At 48.5% G+C, this 11849-nt stretch overlaps 1 protein-coding gene across 1 annotated transcript in view; it reads left to right on the plus strand.

Moving 5' to 3' along the window:
• mef2cb (myocyte enhancer factor 2cb) overlaps window positions 1–10563 on the plus strand; it is a 43682-nt gene extending 33119 nt beyond the window's left edge. Inside the window, exons 2-6 of the mRNA XM_062454086.1 lie at window positions 1682–1816; window positions 3767–3943; window positions 5430–5559; window positions 6125–6260; window positions 6501–10563. Of these exons, the coding sequence (XP_062310070.1) occupies window positions 1682–1816; window positions 3767–3943; window positions 5430–5559; window positions 6125–6260; window positions 6501–6843 (921 nt within the window). The 3' untranslated portion in view covers window positions 6844–10563. The remainder of the gene's footprint in view (window positions 1–1681; window positions 1817–3766; window positions 3944–5429; window positions 5560–6124; window positions 6261–6500) is intronic.
• The last annotated feature ends 1286 nt before the right edge of the window (window positions 10564–11849 follow it).

An 11849-nucleotide genomic window follows, 5' to 3' on the forward strand; every position in this document is an offset into this window, starting at 1 on the left:
GGAGACTGATGAAGGGGGTCCCGATCTTAATCACATTACCCATCCCTCTCCCAGGACCAGTCCTAGTCCCAGTCCCAGTTTGTGAACACCCCCCCCACCATTGTTTGTGTATGGACAGTATGTAACTGTCAGCGCCCCTCTGATCTGCTTCTCCACCTGCCTCACCTCAAGAGACTCCCCCTCTCACCTCAGCAAACCTTTTGCTGCGTTCTGAAAAAAAACTCAAACCATTTGGTCTGACAACACGTCTGTTGGGTTTGTCTATTTAACAGCAGGAGCAGTTAGTGCGAAGGCAATGCCTCACTCAAACAAATTGAGGTGGCTAGTGTGCGTCAGAGCAAACCTCAACGGACAAACCTGCGACTGGAGAGTGGGATGGATAGACCGGTTAGACCACAACAACAAAAAATAGTTCAGTAACAGTAAAAAGTAGAGAAGTGTAACCACGGCGCTCGGCGTATGTGTACATGCGACGTTGGGAGGGAGCACACACACCTTTGGGTACGTGTGGCTCGTCACCGCGCTCAGATCACCACAGTGGGAGAACCAAGTCTACTTCTCAGCCAGCAGAAATAGCTCAACCTTTTATCGAGACTCTAGATAAGATGCTTGTTTCTGTGTGTGTGTGTGTATGTGTGCGTGTCTGTGTGTGTCTGTGCGGGTGGGTGTATTTCTTATGTACTGCGAATGCACTCTTATCTATTCAGAGTTCATTTCTGTACTTCCTCAAAAGTGGTTCAGTCCAAACATGTCTGCCTGTCGAGAAGGACCTACACTGCTGTGAATGACGTTAGTTTTAGTTCTGTATTCTGCTCAAAGCTTCTCGGGTAGAAGCGAGAGCTAGCTTTTTCAGTCGTCCCGTCAGTAGCCGTGAGAAAAACAAAAGACTATTGGTCCGTCGGTGAGCCTGTAAGTCCCTTTCACCGGACGCAAACAGCTTGCCAGCCGGCCGTTGCGTAAGAAAGGACACCGTGTCTCCGTGCCCCTTCTGCGTGTCTGACAGGACACTGAAGTGAACTGGCATCGGTGACTCTCCGCCCCCCGTAAAGCTTCTGGGAGCCGAAGGCCCTAGCTTTTCAGCTGCCCTCCTCTCCCTCTCCCATCCTCATCATCCACCAGCCAATGTACTGGCTGCTCACCATCCTCCCTCACACAGCTGTCCCCTACAATTGTCCCCCCCCCCCCCCAAACCCTCCAACCCGAGATAGAGTCCTTCCAATCTGGGAGCATCTCACCAGCCTGTGCCCCCCCCCACCCCCGACCCTCACCAACCGACGACGTCAACCCCCATTCTCTGACATTTCGCGCGAGCCCCGTTCGCTTCCTGCTGTGTTGTTTTTGCGAAAGCGGCGCGTCTCGTTGAGATGTGGAGTGGAGGGGGGGGGGGGGGGGCGCGTGTGATCCCATTCATCGGCCTCCACGTGTGCCTCCTCCGCGGCACAATGGGGAGCCGCGGAGCGCCTGAGAGGTGGGCAGGGCTGAGAGGCCGCGGCTCAAGAGCCAGCTGCCGCTCAGCCCCTCCTGGAGAACGAGAGGCACTGTGAGACGACGTCTCCGACCGCCACACGCTCACACACTCTTGCATCTGTGCGCGAGCCCCCCTCCCCCGCACGCATATTTACACGCAGACAGGCACGCAGGGGGCAACGAATTTCCCTCTCGAAAGGACCTCGTACGACAGGTCGACGGGGAGCTGGCCGACGTCGCACGCGCCAGCTCCGTCGACGACAAGGGCAGAGACGGCGTCGAGGCTCCCAGCCTGTTCCTGCCCCCGCCGCACGCTCGCACGGGGCCGGCTCGCCGCGCTCTTCCTCTCGTTTGTCTGTCAGACGGCCCTCGTTTTCCCCTCGCTGCCAGCGGGCGTTTGCTCTTCAGATTGTTCAAATTGAGCTTTCGAGACTTTTCCTTTCCAAACAACAAAAACCCTCGCTCTCAAATTAAACAAAGATCAGCGGGGGGAAATTGCCCAGGAAGACATCTGTGACTCATTTTTACCCCCAGAGCATATGATTAGGAAATTCATTTATGTCTAACGTATAATTCCTGCTCTCCTTTCAAGTGGGAAGGTCCACAAAGCACCCCACCCCCCTCTCCCCAGAGGAAGAAGGGAGGAGAAGGAAATGCTGTGGAGTGTTGGGTTAGAAACCACCCCCACCCCACCCCACCCCACCCCGACAACAAAAAAAACACAAAATAACACAGAGCCCCGCGCTTAACTCTCGCTTTTTTTTCATGTGGACGTTCGTGGGACGGTAACCCCGCCGATCGCGAGCGTGTGGCGGAGGAGAGGGGCGGAGAGGTGGATGTGGAGGGGGGCAGGGGGGGTGAAGGGGGGGGGGGGGGGAGCAGGCGGGGGTGGCCAGCTCAGGCTCCGGGAGGAAGCAGGCGGAATGTGGCTTTGGTGGGTGGGGGGAGGACGATCCCGGGGCTCCTTGGCGCTCTGTCTGGACCCAGACACATGTGTGTCTGGCTGGGGCCGGCCGGCTCAAAGCTCCTGTCCCTCCTGCGGTCTGCAGCCTCCCTGGCTGTCACAGAGCAGACGCAGCCCTGAGGGATGATGATAGGGCTGGCGGAGGACGGAGGGTCAGAGCAGGGAAGGACAGCCTCGTGTCACAGCCGTGCCACACAACCAAACCACTGTGATACATGTATATTTATGTTGCATGTCATTTGGTCTAAATATATAATTGTCTGTAGTTACGTCTGCCTTGAGCTGCTTCAACCAAAACAATGTTTTGACTGGGTTGACAATGTTTTAAATACAGTCAATATTTCTGGTTTCATAACTAAATTGATTTAGCAACCGCTGTTGTGATGAACGGTGGCCAGTAAAGATGGGCCAACAATAAAAAGAGTTGACAAGATTTGTTAGTAGCAGGCCTTAAAGCACGGTCTAACATACAGTGATCGAATGAAGGAAAATGGGTTGGTTACAGAGTGACAAGTACATTGTTTCCATAGAATATTCCGTCTTGGGCACAGAATGGGGTAATTATGTTCCTATCCATCAAAACTCATCAATGTCAAACACTCACTTTCCAGCACTTTCCTTTGTTCTCCATAGCTGAGGTGAAGCCCGAGCAGCAGCGTAGACGATGGCCGCGGGGTTCACGGTCTAACCTCAAACCTGCAGCCTCGGCCTTACCACGAAACACAGGGAGCAGTCGTGACCCCTCTCCCCCCCCCCCCATCCCCTGCTCTAACTAGAGATACGAGGAGATGGAGAGATAGGGACCTGAGCCCGACCACAGCACACACCTTCCCCCTGTGAGGGCTCCATCCTGACAGATGTCCCCCCCCCCCCCCCGCCCATCTCCCCTTGTCCTCTGCCCTCAGCCGGCGTGGCTGCAGGAGTGGAGGGGGTTGGGGGGGGGGGGCGGTGTGTCTCCCCTCAGCCTCAGTGGATCTTCCTCCACGACCGAGACTGGAGAGACCGGAGAGACTTGCTGTAACAGAAAGAGGAACACGTCTTTGAGCCATGCGAGGGTTTATTTTTAAGCTGATAGGATCTTCTAGATAGGGAACTGCTAACTGTGAGCGAGATATGGTCGCGCTGGCTTGAAAATGACAGATTTTGCAGTCATGGATCATGTATACATTCGTGCTTAGTGTCTACAGTTTTTATGTTGAATGTGTTTTAAAAAAAAATATATTTGTGGTTATAGACATTGGGATGTAATGGATTATTCTCTATCTCTCTCTCTCCCTCTCTCTCTCCCTCTCTCTCTCTCTCTATCTCTCTCTCTCTATCTCTCTCTCTCTCTCTCTAGGAAACGGCTATGGGAACCACCGCAACTCGCCCGGCCTGCTGGTCTCTCCGGGCGGCATGAACAAGAACATGCAGGCCAAGTCCCCCCCGCCCATGAACCTGGGCATGAACAACCGCAAGCCCGACCTGCGCGTGCTCATCCCCCCCGGCGCCAAGAACAACATGCCCTCCATTGTGAGTCGCCACTTCCGCCACCCTCACCCCTCATCCCCACCCAACCCCGCCTTCTAACCCCCCCCCGCCCCCCACGGCTCTCCTCTACCCCTCCTACCCTGTCGTCATTGTCTGCCGTCGTCTCCGTTTTGTGGAGCCGGTTTCCTAGACACCCACAAAGTCTACATCCTCGACCGGATGGATCACTGAGAGGGGGGTGGGGCGGGGGGCTGGGGGGCTGGGGGAGGGTGGTGTTTGGTCCGGAAAAAAAGGTTTTTGTCTGTTAAGATTGTCCTCAATCATGGTCAAGGAAACTTCCTCTGGTCCTACACGTGTTCCAGAACCGTCCCGGTTTCCTTGTCCAGGTGGACAACGCCAGTGGTCTCGTACTCTCTGTACTCTTAGATGTTTCGGTCCGCCTCCGCCCTGCCTCTGCTTGACTCGTACAGCCACGCCCAGAGCCACTTTCCATCCAACCAGACACTAATTCAAATGTATCAACCCCCCCATCCCCCCTCCCCCTCTTAATGCCATCAGTGTGAGGATGTCGATCTTCTGGTGAGTTGGATTGTCAGAGAAGATCTCCGTGGCTCGAGACGGTATTTACTCTCGTCGAAGTTGCCCTCACTAAGACCCGCGTTGATTCTGTAACTCCTGAGGGGTTCAGGTGGAACGTCTGATGTCCTGAGGTGACTCTTGATCTCCTCGCCAGGCGCAACAAAGCGCTTTCTGTTTTTCTGCTTTGAGGATTCTTTTTGGGGGGTTTTGGCAGGGACCAGGGTGACACCTACTGGTTGTTCTGACAAAATGCACTCCCCCCCCTCCCCCCACCCCCTTACACCCCCTATCCCCATCCCCCCCTCCCTGCTACCCTCTCATGTACAAGTATCCCCCCTTCCACCCCAGCCCGCCCCTCTCTCAGAAGCGTACCATGGCACGCCTTCATGCTGGCTTTATTCCTCCCTAACCAGGAAATGAAAGGCAACAAAGGCAGCACTCTCGTATTGCATCAAGCCGCCATCATTTCCTTCACCCCCGCCGCAGCAAAGTGCCTCTCCCCACGTCACTCCCCGCCGTTGCCGTGGAGACCGGCCGGGTTACTATAGCGACGGCGGGTCCTCAGATGGGGTGGTAAATGATAGGGTTGGCGGGGTTCAGCCGTGCAGCATGCCAAATGATTCATTTCCAAGAAGCTGGCATCTTGTTCATTCTCTTAGCATCTGTGGAGTGAAGGAGTGAAGGAGGGAGAGAGAGGGAGGGAGAGGGAGAGAGAGAGAGGGGGGAAAGAAAACGTTCTTTCTGTTTTTTATTCGTTTTTCTTCCCTCGTGCTGACTTTATTTGTAATGTGCGTTTCTTTGTGTGTCTCTCTCTCTCTCTCTCTCTCTCTCTCTCTCTCCTCTCTCTCTCTCTCTCTCCTCTCTCTCCTCTCTCTCTCTCTCTCTCTCCTCTCTATCTCTCTCTCTCTCTCCTCTCTCTCTCTCTCTCTCTCTCTCTCTCCCCTCATAGAACCAGAGAATAAACAACTCGCAGTCTGCCCAGTCATTGGCCACCCCCGTGGTTTCTGTAGCAACGCCCACCCTACCAGGCCAGGGCATGGGAGGTTACCCATCTGCCCTCTCCACATCCTACGGTACAGGTAGGTGGCAGGCTCGACGTGAACACACGCTCACACACACTCACACACACTGGTCCCCACATCAAAATATACATATGCTGTTTTGATTTCACAGGCAGACACCATGTACATGTTTAATATGGACACGCAATTCAAAACATAATATAATGTGGGTTCATATCACTAAAGTATCATCAGCAAGAGGGAAAAAAAACATGATTTTTATTTGTAATCTTTCAGTCTGCAAGGTGGTTCTTTGTAGTCCCTCCATTTCTTGGAAAACCAAGTTGTTACCTTACTCCAACAGCAGGTGGAGCCGTTTACAAACACAAACTTCACTGCACCATAGCTCTGGCCCCCACTTCCTCTGTGACTCAGAGTAGGCTGTGTTGACCCAGCAGGACAGTGAAGAGAGAGGCGGAAATTGTCAATTTTACTCCTCACCTCATAATTCTTTTATGCAGACCTAATGTACGTTGCAGACCTGTTGGAACTGGCCTCCACTCCTCCTGACCAGTCTTCTCCTTTCTATCTATCTATCTCTGTGTGTGTGTGTGTGTGTGTGTGTGTGTGTGTGTGTGTGCAGAATACTCTCTGAGCAGCGCAGACCTTTCCTCTCTGTCTGGATTCAACAGTGGTAACTCTCTCCACCTGGGCTCCATGAGTGGCTGGCAGCAGCAACATCTCCAGAACATGCAGCACTCAGCACTCAGTCAGCTAGGGTGAGCACAGAACACACACGATTTCACCATTTTCTCACAGGATACGTGTTGACCCCTATCCAGAGACGTCAAAATCACAGTAACGACCGTCAGGGTCGTTCAAAGTTGAGGCATTTTGTGTGTCGCCATAAACGATATACAGTGTGTACGCGTGTTATTTCACTCAGCCGTGGTGAGCTATGTGTGTGCGCGCGCGCGTGTGTGTCCCTCTGTAACGCCCTGTTCCTTTCCTTCCCACAGAAATTGCACTAGCACTCACTTGTGTCAGAGTTCAAATCTCTCCCTGCCTTCTGCTCAAAGCCTGCACATCAAGTCCGAACCTGTTTCTCCTCCTAGAGATCGCAGCAGCAGCACGCCGGGGGGCTACGGCCACCAGCAGCCCCAGATCCCCTCCGGCCGGCAGGACTCGGGCCGCTCCCCCGTGGACAGCCTGAGCAGCTGTGGCTCGTCCCACGAGGGCAGCGACCGCGACGAGCACCGGAACGACTTCCACTCCCCCCTGGGACTGAGCCGGCCGCCCCTGGACGAGCGCGAGAGCCCCTCGGTGAAGCGGGTGCGCCTGTCCGAGGGCTGGGCCACATGATTGGGGCCTCGCCCCCCCCCCCCCCCCCGTGTCGCCCCCGTGCCCCACCCCCGCCCGCCCCCCTCCCTCCCCGGCCTCGCTCGCGGCCAGCGGGCGATCGGCCCGAGCCCCCGACACGCAATGTCACGACGTCGCCCCCGTCCCCGTCCCCGTCCCCCCCTTCCCCGCCCCCCCAGCCCGAGACCCTCGTGCTAAATATCACCTTACTCACCTCCCGGGCCCCCCTCTCTCTATCTCTCTCTCAACTCTCTGTTTTTCTCTCTCTATTGCTTAAGGAAGAAAGGGGACGTCCTTTTCTCGATATAACTGTAATGTTTTTCTTTTTTCTTTGTTTCTTTTTTGCAGAGTGTGTGTGTTATACATATTGAAGTTATATAAAAGCAGTAGGGTGATGGTGGGGAGGGGGGGCCGGGGGCATAGGGGTGGGTGTTGGTAAGGTCAGGATCAGGGGCTTTCTTTGGTGGGGAACTATGCATACTTGTGCCGTGTGTGAAGAAAAAAAAGAAAAAAAAAATCCTGTATGCATATATATTTACACGTGTGTGTATGTGTACATATACGCATATCAACAAATAAACAAAAAAAAGTCAGGTACTCCGGTGTTTTGTAAAAGTACTTACAACTTGCCTCCGCGATAATCAGTAAGCAGAGGAAAACAGGAGAGCGTATGTAGAGCTGAGGAAAAGGTCTAGCACTTGAGTTGGTCCACCAATACACATGTACAGTGTCATGTTCATTGCTACCTTCTACACGGTTCTCCCTTGCAAAATGTATGTTAACCATAGATGATGTCATGTTGCAGGTTCAACGTATTTATGTAAATAGAGGGGTCGGGGGTCAGGATGGGGGAGTCAAAAGTTGCCAGGCAGTACAGATTTATTTACTTGCGAGATGAAAGCTATTATGCAACATTTGAAGGATTGTACAGGTGAACCCACAGACCCAATGCTAGACGAACCTGGAAGCCAGGATGAGTGCAGTGCTTCAGGCACGGAGCTTTGTTAAAGGCTCATCTTACGATCCAAGAGCCATCTTAGTTTAATAAAGGAAACCCCGGGTCTTGTATTAGCTGTTCAGTATTAAACAAACAGAAACAAAAAACAAAAAAATTACGATACACTTGCTTATATTTTCATATGAAAGGAATACAATGCAAAGCATTTTTTGTGGCTTTTTGTAGTTTCTATAAGCCAGAATGTGTTTTTGATAGCTTTGCTAATATGACACGGATAGTCCAACAAGAGATGAAATTACTGGGCTTTCAAACCTTAAGCCATGAAAACAGACTGGGAACCCATCATGCTTTGCTGAACTGTTTTCTCTTTGTAGGGGTTTCGTTTTTAAACGTGTATTTCTAATTATTATATGATTACGGTAATATTAAGAATCGAAAAAAAAAGAAAAAAGGACCAAAAAAAAAAAACATCAGTGAAATTAACATGCTTGTGTATAGCTTTCTAATATATAAATATATCTAATAATGATTTCTTTTGTTTGTTTTCTAGTGGAGTTTGCTATGTGCAGTTGCACATGTTGTCAGTTCTGTTGGGTTTGAGCTCTGGCCTGTGTTGTCCAGATGCCTGTTTAATCTAACCTTGAGATCCTGCCGGAACAGCCTGGCCCTTGTCTGTGTGAAGGACTCGATGAGGAAACATAGGCCTCTTTTGCTGATAAATCATCGTTGTGGACATTGCCTGGGGAGTGGAATGGGAAGCTGCATATAAACGTGACATATTCTTCCCATTGTTTAACAACAAGTGAGACACCAAATGACATGTTCGTTTGTGATCTCAAGGATTAGTCGTCACCCCCACCCCCCCCCCCCCCCCCGATGTCACCATCGACGTGACATTGGCCTGCTTCACTATGTATATTTTGGAAGATTATTTATCGTTTCTTCTTCAAATCCTCGTTTGCCTCTGATCATAATAAAACCCTTACTTGTGTGCAGGGCATCACGCAAGTCCATATTGAAGTATTTATTTGAAGTCATATTTATGTCAGAGTGCAATGTCCTCGTATGATCGTGGTCACTTTTGTAATGATGTCACAGTCATCAGAACAGGAGTTGTGTAGATAGACTCCTTCCGTCCAGCTGTCTGCCCCGGCATCCAAATCACACTACCCCCAAAGTCAGAGAACTATCGGAGGATGGTTGTCAGGAAATTGATACGGCTGGTTTGGGGGGAGGAGGGGGGGAAGCACAATGGTTGATTTTTGACAACTAACTGTCTTGATTCATTTCTAAAAATAGATCTCACCACCAATCTCTCTCTCTCTCTATCTCTCTATCTCTCTCTCTCTCTCTCTCTCTCTCTCTCTCTGCCACCCACTCCCCTATCTGCTGTCAGTGTTATGGTATTTCTGTGTGCATAATTTCCTGCGAGTTCACGATGTTGTTGCTGTATACAGTCTGTGTTGTCCGGTTAAGGGGCAGAGCCCTTTCTTATGATCTTTTTTCATTCAAAACGAAAGGTTAAAAGGAACGTGATTTTCCAGGCAGCCTATAGGTGTGAAGAAACCAAAGCCAGTGGCATTTTCTGTGTTGTAATACTCTTTTTTTGCCCCATGTCATTCATGGTTATTTGCAAGCGTTGACATCGACAACAAAAAAATCAATAAAAGCCTTTGCTCAAATCTAGAATCGGTTTCCCCATCTCAGTCTCAATGGGTCATGAACGGTCGCCAATATGTAGAGCCTACTGATGGCTTTGTCTTACACTTGGTGAGAGGTATTTAAGAATGCCAGCTGGATACATGTTTGGTGATGTATCCCCCTTAGTGCATTGCATTGATGGTATCTCAGTATTTCAGTAAGAGGGAGAGTCATTTGAAAATGACTCAGTTGATTCATTCAGGTGAAATGACCATAGAAAAACCCTGTTTCGGTATCCTATATCCATCCCAGCCCTACAGCTCTGGCCCCTGTCGTGATGCATGTGTCACTCGCTCTCTGATGAGGCAAACATGTCGCATCAAAACAATCTCCTTTTACCTGTCGTGTGCTTTTCGAAATCTAGATGGCGTTCATCCATTTGTTTTTGTTTTGTTTTAACCAAAGAGAAACTTGTTTGTTTTTTGATCTCCGATTTTCCTTGTTACTATCCGTTTGAAGCGATTGTGTTTCCCCATCTGTTGATCAGTTGAAATGTGTTGTACTGATAGCTTCTACTGGTACCTCAAAATTGACCCACCCAGTACCTCAGCTGACTTCTCTGCCGCTTGCAATGCAAAAAGGGGAGACCATGCACCTGTACAGTCATGTGGAATATTAACTGAACATTGCTTGAGGTCTCTGCATTCACATGTGATTTTCTGACTGCTCCATCTTTGTTTGTGGTTTCTTTATTTAAGTTGTATACATTGAAAAAGAAGACGAAAATAAAAAAATTAATAAAAAAAAATGATATATATATATCTTGAAAAATGCTTAAAAAGTCAGTCTGTAGTATCAAATGTAGCTTGTAAAAACCTGAATTTGGGGAGGTTTGAAGTTAGTGTTTTGGGGAACGCAAGAGAGGCTTTCAGCGGCATAAGCTGGCCTTTGTCGCCATTGAGGATAAGATGTTATTAAATTGAAACCACATCTCTGTATCTCAAGGGACTTGATTCAGCTGTATGTAGTGAAAACGTGTGGAGATGAAATAAACGTTTCTTCTGCTGGGGAAAGGTATTTGTATTTTGCAGAGAATTCAGTAAAGTTACTGGCTTTCTTAGTTACCCTGACGTGCTGGTGTGACTTCATTTTGTCTGTCCATTTCGTCAATGTCCTTCACAACAACCTTTAAAAGACTATGCACACTGTATTGACATGATATCAAATATTCTCCACACGGACCTGCAAAACACTGCTACTGCTGTCATTTGAAACATATTTATATATAACTTATTTGTGACCACTTGTAGTAAATATAGGCTTCAAGTTTGTGCACATTTCCAAACATCTCACAGTAGCTTAAGGAACTTTAAATAATTTCCTTTCATGTCTTAACTTGAAACAGTTATTGATATTTTCCTCTGTAACATGCAAATATAGACAACATGACTCACAGTTTAGTCTTAAAACATGCATAATAGTCAGTGCCCATTTGCACAGAGAGATTAGGCATATAGATTCCATTGAAATATGACATTGAAATATGAAACTGCCTTTCAGTCTTTCATTCTTTGGAACAGTTAAACATACAGTACTCACATCATGAAAATTTGTTTTGTACATGTTTATTTGACGTTTATTTGATTAAATTCCAAGTTTATTTCCGTTGACATAATAATATGGGAAATTCTGAATCGTTTGACACAACGCATTCATATCTTACTAGAAATTGGCAATGAAACAACACACATGCATTTGAATACACGTTGTTCAAAACACAAGCTTCATTACGTTATCAAAACCAACGGTTTCAGTTATTCCAGTAGGCCTTGTCAAAACCAGAACAAACAGCTAACATTGTGCAGTTTACACTTTTTTATATATTGGCGACAAGAACAACCATTAACATTTGTACGAAAAGAGCATTATTGTGATTGTATTTTACGATTCAGGCCTACCTCCATTTAAAGAGCGGCCTGTGTTTGGACAGGTTCACACTAAACCTGATGTCCGGTAGACTAACTCCAATTTCTTGAAAAATGTAATCCCAGATCAAGAGGACCAAACGGCCACATTCAATAACATGAAATGTCACTGCATGTGGGCCTAATATGGCTCAATTAGATGCATTAATCTGATTGAACCACATTGATAAAGGACTAGGCTACACGTCAATTCAGGAAATAATACTATTTTACTATTGAAGTGCGATGTGCCATCTAATCAATAGCCTATTGTTTATTTGTCCAATTGCCCATTAATTTCGATAACCACATTTGGACATTAGATATCCCTACATAATTCCTGTCAATGCATTTTCACAGTAATTTAATGATGAAGAATCATGTGTTTGGTCGCAAAAGAATATCCTGTATTTTAGACTGAAAATAATTCAAACTCAATCAAAAAT

The sequence above is a fragment of the Osmerus eperlanus genome, chromosome 28 (assembly GCF_963692335.1).
Source record: "Osmerus eperlanus chromosome 28, fOsmEpe2.1, whole genome shotgun sequence".
NCBI lineage: Eukaryota > Metazoa > Chordata > Actinopteri > Osmeriformes > Osmeridae > Osmerus > Osmerus eperlanus.